Raw genomic sequence first — 24,714 nt, forward strand, 5'->3', positions numbered from 1 at the left:
ACCGAGAAACACAGGCTTCCAGGAAAGTTCTGAGGGCCCAAATGGGGCAGAAGGTCTTGATCTGGTAGCCCTCATCTGTACAGATGGAAGATTATCCTCAGCAGCACTCAATAGCCAGGGTAAAGATGCAGAGAAGATGAACACAGAGACTGGACCATATCAAAGTTTTCCAGGAGAGGCAGAAAAGACAAGATATTAGGGCAGAGGAGTTTAGAATATAAGAGAGTGGCAGAAGCAATGAAATATAGCCTCTAAGAGGAGTTTAGAATATAAGAGAGTGGCAGAAGCAACGAAATATAGTCTCTAAGCTGGATATAGAAGTGAAGGGAGGGTGTGCTAATAAAAAGAAAGCAGACTAGGAACTAGGGTCAGGGAACTAGAGGGCTCTCATGACAGCATTTCCCAAAATGTGTTTCTCAGATACTTATTACACAGGATGTTAATCACTGACAAGTTCCTCATTAAAAGCTTTTCATGGTCAAATAAGTGAAGGAAAGCTTGGGTAATGTAATTTTTAAACTTTCCTTCCTGTACTATTTGCATTTAATAAGTTAATAATATATACCGTAGTTCTGTAATAATTTATCTCTAGGATAAATATGCATTTCCCAAATACTTCTGATTATTGTATATTATTTATCTATATTTATCAGAGAATTTCACCGAATGGGTATCTTAAGGAACACATTTTCAGAAGGTGTGCTCTATGAAATGAGAAGTAGGGATGGTAGAACACTTGAAAAGAAAGTAGCTTACTAAGGCAGGAGGTTTACCTGAAAGTTCTCTTAGCTTCCAGAGCTATGTATCTTTAGTTCTACTATAACACACATACACACACACACACACACAGCTTGACTCTGACTCTACTGTAATTAGTATTCATTCATGAAACCAATATTCCAAGAGCATGTACTATTATGTGGCAGAGGAGATTTATACAGCATTCTCACCAGGACAAACTTCATAACTTATCTGGGGAAAAAACAGAAACACACAAGAAAAATGAAAACCTGGCTGGAAAGTATGGCTCTTCCTCAGATACCCATAAGATATAGTTTCCCTCCAGGGCAACTAGTGCTACCAATATAGCCACAGCTCTGTAAGATCAGAAAGTTCCTCCATAAAAACAGAACTAAGATGAGTAGAACTGAGCTGAACCAACGAAAAAGCTCCAGTCTTGTCTTTGCTGAAGCTACTACTCTCCCAGAGTCATTCATGATGAAATAATCTCTCCTACCCCATCAATCTGATGATACAGATTCTTGACCTGGTTCTAATCTACTCCAGGATAAGAAATCCTACAAGTTGATTTTCTTAAATGACAACCAACCTGCTTAAACCCAGTGTCAACCATTCAGAATTCCAACTGTCACAGACTAGTATGGATAAAGCATAATCCGTAAGGAAGAAGTAGAGATCCACATGTAAATACTGGCTAGTGCCAGATTGTGAAGGATCTTGGTGACACAGCTGAAGCCTGGACATTCCTTGGGGAATGAGGAGGCCTTATGGATATATGAATAGGAAGACCGGGAGCGGGAGGGTAAAAGTGATGCCATCATTGTTAAAAATAGGTTTAGAAAGTTATTCTTAGGGTCCATGTCCATTTTCAAAAAGTCAGATCAAATTTTAAAACATTTTTTGTCATTTTTCTCCGCTTCCTGTCAAAGGGTCTGTGGGTAATTTTCCTTCCTAGAGGTAAGGAAAATAGGCCCATAATTTCTAGCTTCATGGTTAAAGGTATAAAAGAGAAAGTGTAAACATAATTTAAACTGACAAGGATGTTAAATCAGGCAACTCACTTGAAACTCCAATGGGAAAAGAGATGAAAATCAAAATCTTCAGTACATATTGTAGAGATTTTAGAAAAACAAAAATAATATACTGCTATCATCTTATGAGGGAACAAAAACGCTATAGACACATTAGCAAATGTGGCTTTGACTGATGTGACATAAGCTGAGACCTCATACCAACTAATTTAAGAAGTTTTAAAGATTTAGATTATGAGAAAAACAAAACTACAATAATTATGTGGTTTCAGAAAAAGTTAAGTCTTCCCTCAGTAACTTCTTCACATTCTTTACTACTACCATACTACAATATGACAATCTCTAGGGGTTATACTAACATCACTTGATTAGAATTTTGGAAACAATGAAGTCCCACATTACAGAATGATGTCTAACTTGCAGAAACAAAAAACACAGAAAGTTGGCTCATGGGATTTAAAACTCGCCGAGGTCCATAAAACAACTGCAGTTATAAAAACCACTATCTGCTCAAATTCAAAATGGGCTTTCAATAAAACCTCTGTGACAAAAAGTCATACCTATATATTCAGTTACAACAAAATTATAACATATATTGATTTTTGTGGATGTCAAACCTAAAAGTCATACACAAATTGTGTAGAAATCTGTGGTGTAATTTTAAAGTATGATGTTAGAAACATCATCATTGCTCTCTCTTCTTTGAAACATAATACACTGCAATCCAAATGAATTCAATTCTATAAAGACTCATTTTTCTTAACTACTATATATATGCTGATGTTCAACTATATGACTGCATGAAAAGTTGTTTATACAGCTTCATGAGGAGCTCAGTAACTCCCTAAAGATACAAGACAGCACTCATGATCTAACTGATCTGTTAAGAATCATAAGATTTGAGTTAAAAAATTGTATCAGCTTATGGAAAACTGATATTACATGTGGATGAAAAATGTGTTAACTGTTTTACCACAGAATCTTTGTGATCCACTTGTACCCTAACACTGGCTGGTTCTGGAGGCCACAAGACCATCCTCTGCAGTGTAGTGAGGCACATTACGGATGCAGAAAACTTACTCTAGTCAGATGCCCTGCTAGGAATTTCAGGAAATCCAAGATTTAGGCTGCTTTCTGGGAAAAAGGCTCAGAAGACCCACCAATGGCAGGAGATAGAAAATTCATACTCCACCCGCAGGATTATGGCAACATAGCAATCTATTTACATTTTGTGCTTCATGATCTCTCTATCCAAAGTACATATGCAACCATAATGGGCTACACAGAACTAGGAAATGTGAAGAAAGCAGCAGTACTGAGCCACGTGACTTGAAGCTATGGGTCAAACTTCACAGGAGGAGTAGCAAAAAGAAAAGGGTGGGCAAAAAGGAAATGGAAGTATCTGAGAGAAAATTCTGGTACCCATTTTGCAGTACCAGCAAATTACTTGAATATTTACAGTCTTCTAGGTTCTACAATGCTAGAAGTCATGTAATTCTGCTTTTCTACCATTGAGAGGCAATACTCTTCAGTGGAAAGCAGCCTAGTGCTTGCTTAGACTTTGACACTAACCACACAGGACTAGGGTAGGACCAGGACAGGAAGAAAAAGGTCAGTTGGTGCTAAGAGAAAATTTGTTTTTGCCTATAATTGTGAAATCACAATGACCTACAATGTTAACTGCACTATCTTAAAAAACTATTTTTAAAAAAGAGAAGTGCTGGTCTGTGAAAGCATTCCTATTGTCATCACTCTGTAAGCAACAGAGGTCAGAGAGAAAGTTTGATCATCATTTTAGCCACTGCAGCACCCCCAGCACTGTGCCTCACATATGATAAGCAGCAGTAAATATTCATGGAACTGAATCTTCTGTATTAGCATCCCTGTCTCTTAATCCTTCTTTCTAGTGTTTCTTATTTTCCCACCTTATTTCTTCCCATAGCTTGCACTGCTCTGTCGTTGTGGTTTAACTGATAATTTGGACAACACAAAATAATAGTCTGTTGAATTTATTGGAAGATAATTTTAGGTTCACTTTTTTTAATTGGAAAAGTAAATGTTAGGAACATTATCTTTTTCACTCTAAAATACTTTGCAAATTAAGCTGTGGGTTAGCAACCTTCAACAGAAAAAAGTTCCATATCTCTAAGTTGAAGATGTGTTGCTTTCTGCTATATTAAAATACAATTTTAAAAAGCTGACTTGTGCCATACTCTTTTTTATTGTTACATAAATCTAAGAGACAAAATTTTCCACAATTGGCTATAAAAAGTAACACAGAACTAGCTTGGTTCCTATAAAAGTATCCTTTCAAATTAGAAAACAAATATTCAATGTAAAAAAGTCACATACTTTTCATAGTTCCATCTTCTTCTTCCTCATCCTCACTGTTTATCACCATGGTCCCCAAGTCGGATTCCAACATGGTGCTATTATGTTCAATCATGGTCTGGGCCCCTTCACTCATCGTGCTTGTGGCCCGCATGGTGCCCACACTCTCCACACTAGTCTTCACCATGGTGTGGGAATCCAGCTCATCTTCATCCTGCAAGCAAAATACTGCAATGAGGGAAGACTTTTCTGTGACAGCTGGATTTAATTCTTAACAAGAGAATGAATATATTATAGTTTTAATACTTATAAAAATACGATTAGTACTGATTTTAATATAGACATACATACAAATATTATTTTAAGAGCAAAAATTATTCAAAATAACCTAAAGCTTTAGGTAATTAAAGATCAAGCAACAGATACTGATGAAGCAGAAGGCTGCTAGTTGCTTTTAAAATAAGGATTAAGAAAGTGAACTATCAACAAATGCATAACAAAGAATACAGTGATGAAAACAACTAAATATATAAAAGAGAGTACCTTTAAGACAGAACACATTGACACTTTGTATTATAACGAGCATAATGATGTCTATAACCTTGTACAAGAGCCATTAGTTTTTTCTTTTAAATTATGGCAAAATATACAAATACATATACATAAAATTCACCATTTTAACAATTTTTAAGTGTACAGTTCTATAGCACTAAGAATGTTCACAGTGTTGTGCAACCACCACCATTATACATTTACAGAACTCTTCATCCCCCCTTTCCCCAGTCCTGGCAACCTCTATTGTACCTACATGAGGTATCCAGAATAGGCAAATTCATGAGTACTATTATAGTACTAGATACCTCATGTAAGTGGAATCATACAATATACTTCACTGAGCATAATGCATTCAAGATTCAGGTATATTGTGGTATGTTGTGTAATTTCATTCCGTTTTAAGGCTGAATGATACTCCACTGTATGAATACACCACATTTTGTTTTCCTATTTACCTGTTGATGGCTATTTGGATTGTTGACACCTTTGTCTACTGTGAATAGTGCTAATGTGAACACTGACCTACAAGTATCTGTTTGAATCCCTATTTTCAGTTTGGTTGGGTATTTACCTAGAAGTACAATTGCTGGATCACATGGTAACTTCATATTTAATTTTTTGAGTGCCCAAACTGTTTTCCACAGTGGCTATACCATTTTACATTCCCACCAGCAATGCACAGGATTCCAACTTCTCTATGTCCTTGACAACACTTGTCATTTTCCCTTTCTAAAAAGTAACAGCCATCCTAATGAACATGAAGTGTTATCACATTGTAGTTTGATTTGCATTTCCCTAATGACTAGTGATGTTGAGCAATCTTTTCGCATGCTTATCAGCCATTTGTATATCTTCTTTGGAGAAATATCCATTTACCCATTTTAAAATGGGTTGTTTGGTTTTTCTGTTGTTATTACAAATTCTGGATATTAATTCCTTACCAGAGATATAATTTGCAAATATTTTCTCCCATTTTGTGTGCTTTTTACTTCATTTATAGCATCTTTTGATGTAAGTTTTTAGTTTTGATGAAGTCTGATTTATCAGTTTTTTTTCTTTTGTTGCCTATGCTTTTGTTGTCAAATCCCAGCTTTTGAATGTTTCACAGAAGAATTGAGTCAGTAATATAAGTACAAATTAAAAGTGCTCTTTAAAACATTCACCAAAGATATACTGGAATAGGGTCACGAAAATAAACTAACAAATCCTGTCTGAAAGACCAACTGATAATCCCAGTGCTCTCGGAGGTCAGGGCAGAAGGCCAGGAGTTTGAGACCAGCCTAGGCAATACAGCAAGACCCTGTCTCCATAAAAAATTTAAAAATTAGCTGAACATGGTGGTGTGCCTGTAGTCCTAGCTACTTGATGGGCTGAGGCTGGAGGATTGCCTGAGCTCAAGAGTTTGAGGCTGCAGTGAGCTATGATGGTGCCACTGCCCTTCAGCCTGGGTGACACAGCAAGACCCCATTTCAAAAAGAAAGAAAGGACCAAAGAATCGGCTATTTAGAAAAACTTGATTATGTACTGAAATTCATTTATATTTATTCCATTTTTAGTAGAAACATATAAGGAAAATCTAGTTCTGGCAGAGTTGACAATGCAAATCTGAGAACATCAATGTTGAGTCTCAGCAATTTGGGTTGTATAATATAACAATAGTTGGACAGCTGTTTGATACCTTTCCTCTTCCTAAACCTACATGATAAGCTTGGGCATTATGTCTCAAAGTCGTTTGCACTTCTTTCATGATCCTTTCTCTTTTAGAAGACTTCTTCATTCTCAAGCCTTCAACAATCTAATAAGTCGAGGAGTCTCAAATCCTGAAATCTTCCTATGTCTTTACTTATTATGTAAATGCTTAATGACATCTAAAATTTGACAGTCCCAAATCAGATATTATTTGTCTCTCCAGTCCCTCCTATCTGTCTCCATCCCCAACAACCACCACAAAGCATGGTAATCTTCACTTGCTACATAAAACTTCAATGTCTTCTTACATTTATTTTGTCTTTCATTCCCTATATATGTAGTTCTTTAAAAAATTCTCCAATGGAACAGAACAGAGTCCTCAGAAATAATATCACACATCTACAGCCATCTGATCTCTGACAAACCTGAGAGAAACAAGAAATGGGGAAAGGATTCCCTATTTAATAAATGGTGCTGGGAAAATTGGCTAGCCATAAGTAGAAAGTTGAAACTGGATCCTTTCCTTACTCCTTATACGAAGATTAATTCAAGATGGATTAGAGACTTAAATGTTAGACCTAATACCATAAAAACCCTAGAAGAAAACCTAGGTAGTACCATTCAGGACATAGGCATGGGCAAGGACTTCATGTCTAAAACACCAAAAGCAACGGCAGCAAAAGCCAAAATTGACAAATGGGATCTAATTAAACTAAAGAGCTTCTGCACAGCAAAAGAAACTACCATCAGAGTGAACAGGCCACCTACAGAATGGGAGAACATTTTTGCAATCTACTCATCTGACAAAGGGCTAATATCCAGAATCTACAAAGAACTCAAACAAATATACAAGAAAAAAACAAACAACCCCATCAAAAAGTGGGCAAAGGATATGAACAGACATTTCTCAAAAGAAGACATTCATACAGCCAACAGACACATGAAAAAATGCTCATCATCACTGGCCATCAGAGAAATGCAAATCAAAACCACAATGAGATACCATCTCACACCAGTTAGAATGGCAATCATTAAAAAATCAGGAAACACAGTTGTTGGAGAGGATGTGGAGAAATAGGAACACTTTCACACTGTTGGTGGGATTGTAAACTAGTTCAACCATTATGGAAAACAGTATGGCAATTCCTCAAGGATCTAGAACTAGATGTACCATATGACCCAGCCATCCCACTACTGGGTATATACCCAAAGGATTATAAATTATTCTACTACAAAGACACATGCACACATATGTTTATTGCAGCACTATTCACAATAGCAAAGACTTGGAATCAACCCAAATGTCCATCTGTGACAGACTGGATTAAGAAAATGTGGCACATATACACCATGGAATACTATGCAGCCATAAAAAAGGATGAGTTTGCGTCCTTTGTAGGGACATGGATGCAGCTGGAAACCATCATTCTTAGCAAACTGTCACAAGAAGAGAAAACTAAACACTGCATGTTCTCACTCATAGGTGGGAATTGAACAATGAGATCACTTGGACTCGGGAAGGGGAACATCACACACTGGAGCCTATCATGGGGAGGGGGGAGGGGGGAGGGATTGCATTGGGGAGTGATACATGATATAAATGATGAATTGATGGGTGCTGACGAGTTGATGGGTGCAGCACACCAACATGGCACAAATATACATATGTAACAAACCTGCACGTTATGCACATGTACCCTAGAACTTAAAGTATAATAAAAAATAAATAAATAAATAAATAAATAAATAAATAAATAATAAAAAAAAATTCTCTCTTAGCTCCATCTCTTCTTTTTCCATTTCCACTGCTACTGGGTATAATCCTCACTACCTCATAGGTGGTTTACTGCAGCTAATGCTTCCTGACTGAGGACTCTCCCATCTAACTTTCTAGAGTCAGGCAGACATTGGTTCAAATCCTGGCTCAAATCACTTACGAGGCATAGGATCCTTGTTCCCAAAGATTGATGATTAAATAAAAAGGTAAGCAAAATGCCTGCATGCTACCCGGAACAAGGTAGTTTCACACCTTTCTCAAAGTACATGGCATTATACTAACCTTTCTTGAATACTATTTATATTATTCTACGGAAGAATCTACAATGGCTCCCAGTTCCTGCCTTCATTAAAGCTAAACATTTCTGCCTAGTTTTCAGTGTCTTCTATGGCCCAATCCTATTTTCCCATTGTTCATATAACCTCCAATACAGGCAGGCTGGACTTTAACTGAATCTCTCTTTGCCATAACTCCTTATGATGCTATGCTCATTGAAGACTTCCTTTGTGTACATGTCTTATTCTCTATCCAGAACCCCCTTCCCCTCTATCCATTTAACTAAATCCTACCTAGTTTCAGATCAAGTATCTACTACTTCCATGGCTAATTCAGTCTTTGTTAATTATTCTCTTTTCTAAACTTCCACAGAATTTACAACCTGCATTATATACTTTTGTATTCAATTTATGATCTCATATTGCAAGCAATCGTTTTGCAAAATCTTTTATAAATGTAAGTATCCTATGGACAAGAATGTCTTTGAGTGTCTCTGAATCCACTAAAGTGCTTCATTTAGTATTCAAAACACAGTAAGGATTTGTGAAAGTTGTCAGAATCAAAATGAAAACATTTCTGTTTAAAACAACAAAAAAACAAACAAAAACCAACCCTGACAAATGGAGCAAAAGAAAGCCATAAAGAGATGGTCCTCATGCATAAATGCCTGATAGCAAAAGCTATCACAAAAGACTCTGCCAAAACCACCACTTTGCACAACGGCCATTGCAATCTTACATGAAAAATACTGCGAGGACATCTACCCAGCAACTGCCTATCCAACCACAGACTGGCGCACAAGGATAAGGATTTCAAAACAATTAGGCAATTCTCCCCATTTTTCCTTTAAAAACCTTCGTCTTCCTTTACCCCCCGAATATACACATCGTTTACTATAGCATCTATACTAGCACTGCAATGCCCTATTCTAAAATAAATGTTACTTTCTTTTAGAGAGTCATTATTTAGGTTGACACGTTCAATACATATTGACTTTTTCATGGAATTACAAAATCAGGGACCTTTACAGTTAGAGAGAAACTAATTCGAACCATCATTTTATATCTGAAAACACTGAGGTCCATAGAAAATAAGAAACTTCCCTAAGGTCACACACCTACTTAAAAGTAGATCTGGGACTAAGAAACAAGTTCTTTTATTTCTTAGCCCATTATTCTACTACATACATGTACCTGAATTACGTTTAAATTTTGATCTACTTGAATGCTTAAGTTTGAGGTGCAAGCTTACAATTTTAAAAGCTTATATCACCACCTTCTATTCCCAAAGAGTCCCATACAAATTATGCAGTGCATTCTAGTCCAAGCCACCATCTTCTCCCACTTGGAGCATGAAAATAGCCTACTGACTGTTCTTATTGTTTCCATTTTTGCCCCTTTTAGTCTCACTCACATAGGCAGATTGATCCCTCCAGAAGACATGACATCATGTTACTCTCCTGCTAAGGACTCTACATTTGGCCTCCTATCACACTTAGAATAAGATCCAAAACCTTTATCATGTCCAAATGTGATCTGGCCTATCCCATTTAGTAATATCTGCCAATCCCATCTCCTATCACATTCCTTCTTGCTCACCAAGCTCTAACCAGGCTGACCTCCTTTGCTGTTTCTTGAGCATTCTAAGCATGTTCTTCCTTTTAAGTCTTTAAATTGGCTGATCTATCAGACTGGAATGCTCATCCATAAACCAGATTGATAATTTATTTAACTCAGGTCTCTATTTAGCTGTGACCTCCTCAGTGAAGCTTTTTCTGACCACCAATCTAAACTAAAGCCGCCATCATTTTCTATTCTTCTGTATTCTTCACAGTCTATACCTGGCCTTCGCGACCACTAGAATGTAAGTCTGAAGAAGGTAAGAGACTGTTTTAACTTCTGAATCCTCATTATTAAAACACCTAGCATACAGTAGGTACTTGATAAATATTTATTTAATGAATAAATCAATTTATATTTTCACGTATTAATCATCCAACAAGCATTTATTGTACATCAAGTAGTAGACAAGACATTGGAGATACAAAGATGAATAAGATAGTTTCATTCCATTTCAGTTTTCAGGGAGTTTGTGATCTAGGGGAAATCTACTACCATGTGAACAATAAGTTACAGGACAATCTATTAAGTGCTATAAGAAAAGTGTTGACAGTAAAATGGGAATACCAAGAGTAGAGCCTCTAACTCTGCCTTTAGAAAGTGAAGAAGGCCCCACAGAAGAGGCTGAACTTGAGTTAGCTCTTAAAGGATGAGTAGACTATATATTTAACACAGGTAGATACATTTGGGTGGAGTGTTTTACAACTGTTTACATCAGAACTAAACTCAGACACATTCCTTCTCAGCTCAGACACCCCAAGATTGAATTACGTGTCATGCCTCTGTATTCCCATAGTACTCTGTGCTTATGCTGATTTTACAGTACTGTAATTGTCTATCCACTTGCCTTGTCTAAATCCCCCATTAGACTCTCAAATCTATAAGGGCAGTAACCCGATCTTGTTTACAGTTGTATTCCTGATGTCTGGTAAAAAGTATTGTTCTTATTATGTAATTTGTTGAATGAATGTTAAATCCCTCATTATGAGGTAATGCCAAAACACAGAACGAAGGACAATGTTATGAGGTTATAGTAACATAACATTATTATTATAAAACATAGAATGGCTATTGAAGATATTATACTTTGGAACAGGAAATAAGGCTAATAACTAGAATTATTCAGTTGATCGTTCATTTAATAATGAAAAAATACTTATCATTGAGTTGGAAGCACTATGCTAAGGTCTTTTTAATTCTCTTTTGGCTGGGCACAGTGGCTCACGCCTTTAATCTCAACACTTTGGGAGGCCAAGGTGGGTGGATCACCTGATGTCAGGATTTCAAGACCAGCCTGGCCAATATAGTGAAACCCCATCTCTACTAAAAATACAAAAAATTAGCTGGGCATTGTGGCACGTGCCTGTAATCCCAGCTACTTGGGAGGCTGAGGCAGGAGAATCACTTGAACCCGGGAGGTGGTGGTTGCAGTGAACCAAGATCGCGCCACTGCACTCCAGCCTGGGAGACAGCGTGAGACTCTGTCTCAAAAGGGAAAAAAAAAAAATTATCTTATTAACCCTGAGGGGTGCTATTAATCCTCTTAGGCAAAGGAATCTGAGGCTCAAATAGGTTTCATAATTTGTCCAAGGTCATACAACAAATAAGTGGAGAAGCAAGAATTCTAGCAAGGTCTAATTCTAAAGCCTAAGGACCTACCTTCTAATTATGTAAGGCTTTTAAACTATCTAAGCATTTCTCAAGCCCCATTTAACTTACACTACAGGTTTGCAAGAGCATGTTTCATTTTCCGAAGTAAAGAGATGAAGATGATTTTACATCAGTTCCTTTTTCAAAACTGCTGGTTGAATATCTTATTTTATCACAGTTGCAACCAGTTTATTCCCAAAACACTAAGTCTGTTTTTACATGTGTGAGTCATTTGTCTCTTATCCTTGTGAGATTCAAAGCTGTGACCATTAAACTTAACAAGAAACATAACATCTGATTGGTATAAAATAGTCTTTAGCCTCCCTATATTCTACATTAGAGTTGAATCTACAAACGGACAATAAGGCCTGAACCTCTGGATTCACACAATTGGCTTAGATAAAATTGTAAAAACACTGAATTAAGTTTGGAAGGGATTGATCTTACTGCATATTATTTTTACTTACGTAGTCAATTTGCTAAAGAATGCTAATCTAATTTACAAATTGACAGTAAAAAATAGCAATAAAAATAGCATGAACACTCAATTCACTAATGAGAGGGTGACACACAAATAGAAATTAATAAAGTACAGATGGAATAACTAGTTAAACGAAATTAGAAAACTCACTTATAATTTGGTGATGGTGTTGAAAACTTTTAAGCCACAGCTTTTACTTTTTAAAATTCTTAACTTATTCTTGATATTTTAGATTAGTATTATAATTTCATTTGATACTTTTTATATTTTTATAATGAAACATTTATGTTTTTTCAAAATTATATTCCACTTACATATACTGTTATTCCTCACAAAAGAAAAGCAGAAGGAAAAACATGTTGATACTTTATAGAAAAAGGTCTGCAGAACAGATGCTTCCCTACTGTAGAAAGCAGCCAATTCCAGTAAGGAATACAACAGCACTTTCAATCAGTGGCCATCATGTGCCAGGAATGCAAAACAGAGTACTGATGATAATCCAGTTTATGAATCATAAAATCCACATGGAATACAAATATTTGAAAACATTATTAGGAAATCCTACTCCACTGCTAAGACAGGCTTATGCTAAAACAGTCTGAGAAATAATCAGAGATTTTGCATTATCTACTAGTAGATACGTGTAATAACTACTACCTTAAAGCATTTTCTAAATACTCAGTAATTGACTAAATTAAGGATAAAAAGTATTTGTCATTTGTGAGACTAATTTGTCATTAGTGTCCCAAAGACAAATACTTTAGAATACAAAATTGTTTCTATATTCTAAAAATGTTTAGAATATAAAAATAGAATTTTTCTCAGTTAGGATACCTATTTGATGAGATAGTTAGACTACTCCTTAAACAGGTGTCCTAAATGGAAAATATTCTAATTTTATTTTGCTTCTTAAAATGACATTAAACATTTCTTTACCGTACACGCAATCACCTAACAGTATAATATCGGTATAAGAGCAGTGATCTTAATGACTTTCATTCAGTTGGACAATTCTAATGAATATGCATTCTGCTATAGCATGAAAAAAATATTCGTCAGAAATGTGTAAAATATATACTTGAAACAATTATACAAAAAGTTGCATTATAGTGGTCTAAATATTTTTAAAACCTCTTAAAGGTGCTAATTAAACAGTCAATAATAAATGTAACAAACATACTACAAATACATAGCTGAGTTTTCAAGACAGGGCTCAAAACAGAGCTATGGTAATAAGTCAAATCTAACTTGAGGGCTTCTTTAGAGGCATGCGATGATTGGGGTGGGGGATTATTGGTTAAATAAGGTTTCTATTTTAACAGATAAAGGGGAAAAGGGAAGTCTTTGGTTTCTTTCCAAAGTAGAAATGAAACCTTCACTTAAAATTGGGAATTTTGAAAGACTACATCCTCAGGAAAAAGGTAGACAAGAAACAATTTACCCAGTGGCAAAGGAGATGACAAGTCTCACCTGAGCTAGGTAAGGTAGGGGACAGGGATTGGGAAAACTCCCTTTAGAATTTATAACCATGGTTTAGCCTTCGATTTTACATCACTCACACGCTCTGGGGGAGCCTCGTACTGAGAAGTTAACCAAATATAGCCCCAGTAAGGTAGCACCCCAGGTGCCTGATAGAAACAAATACAAATCCATGTTACAGGGATGCATACTGAACCCTCAACTCACACCGTTCTCAGAGACAAAATCTAGCCAAACATGAACTCACTATCCCAAAGATAAACACATGAGTAAACAAGTCACTGAGAATGGGTAGAAAGAACAAACAACAGAATTAAGATGCCCTTGCTCCTTAGAATTAATTTAGTCCCCTTAGAAAGCTGGATCTTGGGGTAAAATTAGGGAAGAATAGACAGTGGCATTCTGAACTGCAAAAAAAATGGAACACAAAAGTAGAAATATTCTGGCTAGAATGGAAAGCAATGAGTAAGTTTGATTGAATTAGGGGATGTCCTATAGCTTATGGATGCTTTGAACACTGGGAGCCCAGCATAAGTTGCTTGGCAAAGGAGTGACAGGAACCATGGGAACTAAAAGATGATTTGGAGAAGGAGAGACCGGAGAAAGACTAGAATCAGAAAGTTATTACTAGAATCCAGATTTGAGGATAATTAATTAGAGCCTGTACTAAATAGAGTCATATAGTAACAAATGACAAGTTGAATCTGAAAGAAATCGCTAAAGAGGAATTAACATTTTCTAGAAAGTTTCTAGGCAGTCAAATATAATGGATCAACAATAACTCCAATATTCAGAACCTAAAGAGATCAAACTGAATCTAAAGAGAAAGTTGAGAGATTTTAATTTGAATAAAATAGATAACGCCAGTTATTTGTAATCAAAAAGTGACTTACTATACTTTGTCACTTGACCACATGATCAAGGAAATGAAATCTATTATTCATTTTCCCATCAAGTAAGAAATCGGCAAGGCATGTCCAATGCAACTGCAAGAAGATGAACACAAAACTCAGGAAAACTAGGGTAAGAATCTTTCACTTCTTTCCCCATGCATAACTGAATTCGGGGACTGTTGACTACTTGATGCTAACATGTTAACCTAGGATGGTAAATAGATTTTAATCAGTGAGTTAGAAAAGGCAAAAATCAAAGGGTACTACTGTACATTTGCTTGTATGTCTCGAATCATGTAAGAGTCCTACTAAACTAAAAACACTCTTTCCTACAGCAAAGTGAAACTACTGATGTGACCCAACAGAGCATTACCTTTAAATTGTACTTCCAACTCTGGTAAAGGATAGCAGTTACCCCATTGTCCTTGTTATCAATACACAAAGGTTGTATCTGTTTATTGTTTCTGTGTTCCAAGTGAAATTGCCCACGGTAGGTCAACTGGTAACTCTGATCCAATTGAGCTAAAAATTACCGAGAAAACATCAAAAATAATCTCTTTCAAATAGCTGCCCTTAAGTGCCACTTCAATGTCTGACAGGCTGAAAAAAGTAACAAATTGGTATTCACCCATTAAAAACTAAGATTTACAGTATCTGAAAATCTGTAAAAAGAATTGTCTTCTTATTGCTGTAAGTAGGTGGTCTTTCTCTTTCACTACAAAATCAGCTTAATAGCTTATACAGCTGCTGTCTTTGACATACCTGTCTTTAGCAAACAGAAACTTCATGGATCCTAACTTTTTGCACGTTCACAGGCAGGTTTTAAAGTTACATCAAAGCTTTCAGGATCTCCAAACGTCATAAAAGACTTATTCAACAGTATAACAAGGCTAAATGGTGAAAAGGCGTATGGGCAGGACTTCAGAGGCTCCATGATGCAAGACTGTACAAGTTTTTGGCATTATAGGAGAAGTTTCCAAACAAAAGATTACCTTACATCTCCTGTGCACAATACTAGTATACAATAGAGTGAATTAAAAGTAAAAGCAACCTTAACTGTGACATTTCTTTTTTCTTTCACAGCCAAAGCATGTCAAAGGATTGACAAAATATAAAGAAACTTATAAAATCAAATATTTTAAAATAAGAATAACACCTTTAAAAACTGTTGTGTTCTTACAAGCAGTTTATAAAACATCCACAAGAGGGAACCAAAGACAAAAGACTAAAATTCCACTGTTTGGAGATGTACACAAATAGGTTTATAAAATAGGTTATTACATTTACTAACATACCTCAATATCTTTCAGAAATAGGCTAATGGTTCCTTGATAAATTTTTAAAAAGTGATATATTTAAAAATACTATAACCACTGTCATGTTGATACCTTTATATAAGCAATGTTTATGTTCCTCAAGGACAACAGATGTCTTTCACATTCAGTAATCTCCACTTGCATGTAATAGCAGGAACTCAATGAACAGGTGGTAATTCCACAAAATTGATAGAAGTACACAAAGGGAAATAATCAATAGTCACATTAATTTATCAAAACTTCATTCTAAATTGCTTTTATATGAAAAGATTTATGATTGTATTATCTTTTGTTCCTAGAACAAATACAACTAAAGGCTAAAGGGTCTTTAAAAATATATTTTTCTTTTCTTCATTCTTTCTTTCTCTCATTCCTTTTCCATTATCATAGTGTTCTAAGGGTAAGCAGAAATTTTGCTGTTGTTCTTTTTGGTTTGTTGGTAGTAAACATAAATTTTAATACATAAATTGTATTTTTATCGTTTAAATGTTAACAACAGAAATATCACCTACATAAACTTAGATATAATTTTGTAAAATAATTTTAGAAAATTAATTTCCAAAACATACAATTCAAAAGAAGACTACTTGAAACATGCTAAAGCAACAATATTGATTTTAACATACAGTTTACATCATTGAACTTCCTGATAAAAATGAAATTCTGGGGCAGAAAAATGTCAGGGCAACAAAAAACAACCTCCCCCACAACCCAATATTTTTCACACATTTGACTTAGGCATTGCTAAAGAAATACTTCATGTGCTACTATACACCTTATTAATTATTAAATGCAAATACATTCTGTATTGATGATTTTGTGGCTGGCACTATCCTTAATGATGAGTAAAAGTCAGGCAAAACCTGTTTAAAACAGTTTTATACATGTGTTTCTTGATTTGATAAATATTTACCAATTAAATATTTATGTAATAAATGCTTTCTGTGTGCCAGGCAAATGTGCTAAGGTATAATCTTTTCCTTGAGAAATGTATAGTTTAATGGGGAGTTAGAAAATAGACAACTACAGTGAGATAAATATTCTCAGAGCTAAACGCAGTATACCGTGGTAAACATAGAGGAGCACTTGCCTAACTGAAGCCTGGAGGAGCCCCATGAAAGGCTTCCTCTTTCCAGAGGAAGCAATGGCTAGGATGTCAAGACAAAAGCAGCAACCTACACTTTTCTTTAAATACTTTTTGAGCAATCCAATCTATGCTCATGGTTTAACTACCAACTGCAGAAAGCACTGATTTCCTAATTTGCCTGAGTTATTTCTCCCTTGGCATTCAGACCTGCATATCCAACTGCCTGCTATACAAAATGACTTAAGTGACCTATGGACACCTCAAATTAAGTAAGTGCTAAAGTAATCTCATCTTACACAGAAATATGCCTTGGGAGAGAATACCGCTGGAGAATACTTCAGCCACAGTGTAAGAGGCACAGTGTAAGTGCAAAGTGAAAAAACAAAGGCTCTGACTATGCTATCAAGAAGTGTAGTTGTAAATAATTTGTTGTTTTTTCCCTTATTTTTTAAATGGTCAAAGGATAACTGTATTTTTGAATGAGGAGAAAGGGCCCAGAAGAAAGGGTTCATGTAGCTGACTAAAGAAACAAGCAGAGAAGGGGCCTTTTGAGGGAAGTGAAAAAACCAAGAGCAATAAAACAATTACTGTTCTTCATGCGTACCTCTATCACAGTACTTGTTACATTGCATTATAATCAGTTATCAGTTTATTTGTCTCACTCATTAGATTGCAATCTTCTTGTAGGCAATTACCATGTCTTATTTTTCTTCCATACCCATATTTATAAATGGGAAAAATATATAACCTCTGAGCCAGGGAGACAAGGAAACATAGTGAGGATACAGAAACATATCAAAGTTAAAAGAAAACTGACATCTAGTTAGTGCCCTAAGAAAAAAGTTATAAATACTGGAAAGAAAGAAACTATATTTGCAGATTGACATCATTGTCTGTGTGGAAAATTTCACAGAATCTACAAAAAAACTCCTAGAACTAATAAAAATTAGTGTGTATGGCAAGGTCACAGGATACAAGGGAAATACACAAAAGTCAACTGCTTTCTTACATACCAGCAATAAACAACTGAAATTTGAAACTGAAAAAAATTTCAATAGAAAAAAAACCCACTTAGGTCTAACATATTAAAACATGTACAGGATCTGTATACACTGATGCAAAAAATAAAAAACGATCTAAATAAATTGAGAAACATCCCATGTTCATGAATTTGAAGACTCAATACTGTTAAAATGTCATTTCTTCCTAACTTGATGTACAGATTTCATTCAATCCCAATAAGAATTCCTGGAAGCTAATTTAGAAACATTGACAAAATGATCTTTTCTATGGAAATGCAAAAGGCCTAGAACAGCCAAGGCAATACTGAATCACAAAAACCAAATTTGGCCAGGAGTAGTGGCTCACACCTGTAACCCCAGCACTTCAGAAGGCCGAAGTGGGTGGATTGCTTGAGCCCAGGAGTTTGAGACTGGCCTGGGCAACACAGTGAGACACTGTCTCTACAAAAAATACAAAAAATAGCCAAATGTGGCAGTGTGCGCCTACAGTACCAGCTACTCGGGAGGCTGATGTGGGAAAATCACTTGAGCCCAGGAGGTCAAGGCTGCAGTGAGCGTGATTGCTGCCACTACACTCCAACCTGGTTAACAAAGCAAGATGCCATGTCGAAAAGAAAAGGAAAGGAAAAAGAAAATTGGAAGATTCAGTGTCCAATCTTAAAACTTCTACAACACGATGATAATCAAAACAGCATAGTACTGGCAAAAGAATACACACATATAGCAATGATATATCAATGAAACAGAATAAAGAGCTCAGAAACAGACCAACACAAATACAGTCAACAGATTTTTGAAAAGGACACAAAAGCAACTCATTGGAGAAATAACAGTTTTTTAATTAAATGGTGCTAGAACAAGCTGGATATCCATACGAAAATAAAAATAAAAAAAGGACCCAGACATAGACCTTACAGCTTTCTCAAAAATTAACTCAAAATGCTTCAAAGACCCATATAACATGCAAAACCGTAAAACCTATAGAAGAAAACTCAGGAGAAAATCTACGTGACTTTGAGTTTGGTAGTGAATTTATAGACACCAAAAGCATGAACCATGAAAAAAAGCTGATATTTTCATAGTAAAACTAAAAACTTTAGCTGGGCACGGTGGCTCATGCCTGGTAATCTCAGCACTGAAGGAGGCTGAGGCAGGAGGATTGCTAGAGACAAGGAGCTTGAGGCTATAGTGAGCTATGATCATCCACTGCACTCAGCTTGTGCGACAGAGCAAGACCCTGTCTCTAAAAAAACAAAAGGCAAAAACTAAAAACTAGAAATTTCTGCTCTGTGAAAGACACTGTTAAAGAATGAAAAGACAAACTAAAAATGGGAGAAAACATTTGTTAAATACATACTTTATAAAGGACTCATATCCAAAATACACAAAGAACTCTTAAAAATTCACAATAAGAAAACATACAACACAATTTAAAAATGGGGAAAACTATTGAACATTCACTTTGCCAAAGATATATAAATGGCAAATAAGCATATAAAAAGATGCCCAGCATCTTCATCACTAAGGAATTGCAAATTAAAACGAAGTACCACCAAACACCTTTCAGAATGGTTAAAATGCAAAAACAAACAAAAACCCTGACCATACAAACTGCTGGTGCACAGCAACAGAAACTCTCATTCCTTGGTTAGTAGGAATATAAAATGATACAACTTTGGAAAAGAGTTTGGCAGTTTCTTACTAAGCTGAACATACCGTAAGATCCAGCAACTATGATCCTAGATACTTACTCAATGTACCTGAAAACTTATATCCACACAAAAGCCAGCATATGAATGTATACAGCAGCTTTATTTACTAATAACTGCCCCAAACTAGTAAGTAACCATTGAAGATGGCCTTCAATAAGTTAATGGATAAATGAACTGTGGTGTACCTATGCAATGTAATACTATTCAGTGATAAAATGGGTTATTAAGCCACACACACACAAAAATGGATGACTCTTATAAAATACTGTTAAGTGAAAAAAGCCAGTCTGAAAAGGCTGCATAATATATGATTCCAATTATATGATATTCTGGAAAAGCCAAAACTGTAAATGGTAAACAGATCAGTGGTTGAAAGGGGGGTGGGGGAGAGTTGATTATGTGAAGCACAATGGATTTTTTTAAGGGTGATGAAACTGTTCTGTTTGACACTACAGTGTATCATATGTATCATTTTGATGCCTAATACCATGCATTTGTCAAAACTTTACATCATAAAGAGTGAACCTACTGAGGTTGGAGGATCCCTTGAGACCAGGAGTTCTAGACCAGCCTGAGCACACAGTAAGACCTCTGTCTCTACAAAATACTAAAAAAATTAGCCAGGCCTGGTGGTGCCTGCCTGTAGTCCCACCTACTTGGGAGGCTGAGGCAGGAGGATCACTTCAGCCCAGGAGGTCAAGACAGTGAGCTATGTTTGTGCCACTGAACTCTAGCTTGGGTGAAAGAGAGAGACCAGTCTCAAAAGCTACAATGACAACAATAACAAAAAGAGTGAACCTAACGTATGCAAAATTTAAAAAAATAATTTAGGAGGTCGGGGATCCCAGGGTGAAATGTAGAATTGTGGCAAAAAAAAAAAAAAAAAAAAGTAACTGTATTAAAAATGTATTGAAACAACTTCACTGAAGGGGGTGAGAAGAAAAGGTACTAACCTAAGTAACTTTGGAGTAAGTGAACTGTGAATTCTGTTAGACTAAAGACAAAAGGAATGATACATAAGCACTGCAACTGATAATGTTGTTTTCAATGTTTTCCATATGGGTCAAGAATTCTGAAACCACTAGACATGTATACTGGAGGTGAAAAACTTAGTAAATGAATGATGGGAGCCAGGTTTCTCACTACTGGAGTTGTAGGTTATAAACAAGCAAGGGGACCCACCTAGAATAATAATGGATTAGAGTCAGACACATCAGTATAAATTAATGTTTAGTTTAATACAGATACAGATGTATACACATACATATATATATATACACACACACAGGTGCCTACATATGTAGTTATAAATGTGTATATACACAGGTTAGTATACACACATATATCTCCTTGCCTCATAAGCTGAGAGGGCACAGAAGCAACAATGTCCCACAGTAAAAAAAGTCCCCGTGGAATTCAATCTTGATTTCCTACAGTTTTCCAGTAAAAGGAAGTAGGCTCCTTATTCTAGGACTGGAACAGGAAATATACAATATGAGCCTAGAATATCTTATAGTGTCAGAGAGTAAGGAAGTGTTAAAAACAAAACAAAACGCCATAACGATGGGGATATGTCATAGGGACATAGGAGTAAAAACAAAAGGTTCCCAATGGCCAAAGCTGGAACAATTTGAGCAAAATAAATAAATAAACATAGTAGTACTGGACTATAATCCAAAATATAAACTAATAACCGTGAGTCAATATTGATGCAAATGACTGAATAAACTCCTGGTCTCAAGGGAGAGTAGACAAATATCCTGTGTAGAAAAAATTCTAAATACTCAATCCTCAAGAAAGTTGAGAATAACCCCCCACTTCTTAAATGTGAACTGTGTACTGTGACTTCCTTCCAAAGAGTACAGTATGAAAAGGAAGAAAGAATATTTTACTGTAAAGAAATGTGACATGCTACCTCAGTCAGGTGATCCTGGTTAACATCAACAGTGGTAAGTCATATTGACAGAATAATTTACTCTTGATGTGATGAGACTTACATTTATCTCTGGGTCTTCTCAAAAACCAGTAAGCTTAGTCTCATCATTAGAAAAAAAATCCCAATTGAAGGATATTCTACAAAATATCTAACCATTATTACCCAAAACTCTCAAGGTCATCAAAAACAAGGACATTCTGAGAAGCTGCGACATCATGAACCCTTTCTGTGCATGGCTTATATCATTTAACGTCCTCCAGAGAAATACACGCTTGCCACAAATGACAAAATTGCATTCGTTTTTATCGTATAAATACCATGTGAAACTAGCCAAGTGCAGAAAGACTAAAGAAGCTGATCTCATGGAAGTAGAGAGTAGAAATGGTGTTTTCCAGAGGTAGGGGAGGCTTGTGGAGGCTGGGGGTGGTAGGGAGAGATTGGTCAATAAATACAAAATTACAGTTAGGAGGAATAATTTCTGGTGTTCTACTGCATAGTACAGTGACTATGGTCAGCAATATTGTGTATTTCAAAATGGTAGAAGATTTTGAATGTTCTTATCACAAATAAATGATAAATGCATGAGGTGATGGAAATGCTAAATATTCTGATTTGATTTTTACATGTTGTATACATGTATCAAAACATCACACTTTACCCTGTAAATATGTATAATTGTTATGTATCAATTTTTGTTTTTTAAAAAAAGAGAAGCCTAAGGAGATATGACTAAATGTAATACTGCATCTGATGGGTCCTAAAACACAAAAAGAACATTAGGTAAAAACTAAATAAATCCGAAAAGAATAGGCACTTTAGTTTTAAATCTGTATTAATATAGGTTCATTATTTAGACAAATGTATCATACGAATATAAGATGTTAATAACAGGGGAGACTGAATGTGGGAGGCATATGGAAACTCTCTAAACTATTTTTGTATTTCTTCTATAAATCTAAAACTATTTAAAAATAAAAAGTTAACTTTAAAAATTGAGAAAATCCTTTGCTTCTTATTTTGAGCAAATATTTATTATCTGTTTCACCACAAGGCCCAACACTACAACCCATAAGTCAATGGTTCTCACCCAGGCCACACATTGGAATCTGCTAGGAAGGTTTTTTAAAAATCCTGATGCCTAGGCCCTAGCCTATAACAATTAAGTGAGAAATTTCCCAGAATAAAAATCAAGCATTGCTTTTTGTTTGTTTTTGCCAAAAGCCACCAGCACTACAACGAGAAAGCTCAAATGATCTAGCAATTTATTAAATATTTTACATATTATATCGAGTATCACAAATCCCAAAGAATCACGTTTCTATTACAGGTAATAAAGCATATAAACTTTAAGAGATTAATATCTACAATTTTTATACTGACAAGAACTCTGTATTCTATTACTTCACCAAAAATTTTTTTGCAGTCCCTTTTCAGAGTATTTTAAAAATATTTTACAAATTTCAATATGTATATGCTTTTAAAAAATGCACTTAAGTGCATTCTATTTTCAAAATAGCATCTTTTATTCAATAATATATTTTAAATTTTCATATGACAGAGACAATTCCTATAAGTTTGCTCTATATCACACACAACACTACTGCAGAATGCTCCTTGGTAACAACAAAATGTTGCATTTTGAAGCTTTATTGCATAGAAAGAGCAATTTTGTTAACACATACTCTTTAAAGGTAGACTTGCCATAAGCAATTCAAGAGTTTACAGCAAATATGAACAAATAGATATTTTAATCAACTCATACTAAAGATTTGGGAATATCTTCCACTAATATCCAGAAAACAAAATTCTTACTATGTAATACAGTTGACCCATCTCAACACCTAATTTACATCACATGCTCAGAAATGCCAAAAGAAGATTTTTGTCATAGTTAGCAATGCTTAAACTAACACAACAACTTTGATATTGGATTAACCTTCTACAGAAATCTGTTTGCGATTTGTTTAATTTTAGAAATCTGTACAATTACCTCAGCACCTATCAAAACATGTCAATTTGTCAAGATACATTCTCATCAGACAAGCTCTTCCTATAATAGGTATAAAAAATCAAATTCATAAGGCACTATTTCCAATCATGCTCCATACTTTTCTTGAATAAAAAATATTTTAAAAGGTTTGTTTATAATAGCTACCCAGGGCACAGGTGTATGCACTAAAATTTTAAAAACCAACATATCTTGTAATGGTTATCATATACCATTTCCTTTTTAAAAGCCACACTATAAATTGATGAAAATGGCAATTTAATTTTAGGCCCCTAATATTTCCCCAACTGCAATAAGCCAAACCAGATAGAAGTAAATTAAATTTGGAAATTTTTTGTTTATATTGTTATAACCCATAAATTCTCTGAAAATTATGTTAAGAATACAGGATCCACACACAATAGACCCAAGTATCGATACTTGATGTGAAATATAAATCTCTCCCTTAATGTAGCAGTGAATTTCAGTTCTGAAATTTTGAAATCAGAGAAAACATTTTATCTATATTATCTAAAAAGTTAGCTTTATGAAATTTGTCAGTGGTCCAATGCTAAACTTGCTCTGTGTTATATTTGCTCCGTCACTGCTTAAGGACCAATCCAGAGTCTGGACTGGAAACAGCTACAGTAAAAGCTGCCAGAGAATACAGGTCCTCTGGGCTGAAAATAAACCAGAAGCAAAAGTTGGCAATACAGATCTCTCACCATGCTGAAAAGACCTTTCATCCATGAAATAATCAAAAAGGAGAAAACAGAATGGAGAAACATTTCACTGAAAACAACTGGGACACCCAAATATCCATCTAAAACTTTCTGTCATATTCTAAAAGAAAGTCAACTCCCCAGTACCACAACTAAGTAGGTAATGACCAAATGAATCCCTCAAACTAAAGCTAAAGAAAAAAAGAAAAGAACCAGAAAGTTTTATGGGCCAAAGGTAACCAAGCTAAGTTGTGAACACAAATAACAACAGGTTGCAAAGCAACAACCTTGACTTAACAGATACAGATGTTAGGTCAAGCACAGTATCAATTAGATAAGGAGGGGCCCAAGATTGTACTTTTGTTCCACCACCTTGACAAAATTATTGTAAAAGACCCAGTGGTTGAGAA

The 24,714-nt window shown here is 35.3% G+C and overlaps 1 protein-coding gene across 1 annotated transcript in view; it reads right to left on the reverse strand.

Annotated features, from left to right (window-relative positions):
• STK3 (serine/threonine kinase 3) overlaps positions 1-24,714 on the reverse strand; it is a 352,058-nt gene that overhangs the window by 109,655 nt on the left and 217,689 nt on the right. The window contains exon 9 of the mRNA XM_010385616.2: positions 4,125-4,317. Within this exon, the coding sequence (XP_010383918.1) occupies positions 4,125-4,317 (193 nt within the window). The remainder of the gene's footprint in view (positions 1-4,124; positions 4,318-24,714) is intronic.

This window comes from Rhinopithecus roxellana, chromosome 9, assembly GCF_007565055.1.
Source record: "Rhinopithecus roxellana isolate Shanxi Qingling chromosome 9, ASM756505v1, whole genome shotgun sequence".
In the NCBI taxonomy this organism is placed as follows: Eukaryota; Metazoa; Chordata; class Mammalia; order Primates; family Cercopithecidae; genus Rhinopithecus; species Rhinopithecus roxellana.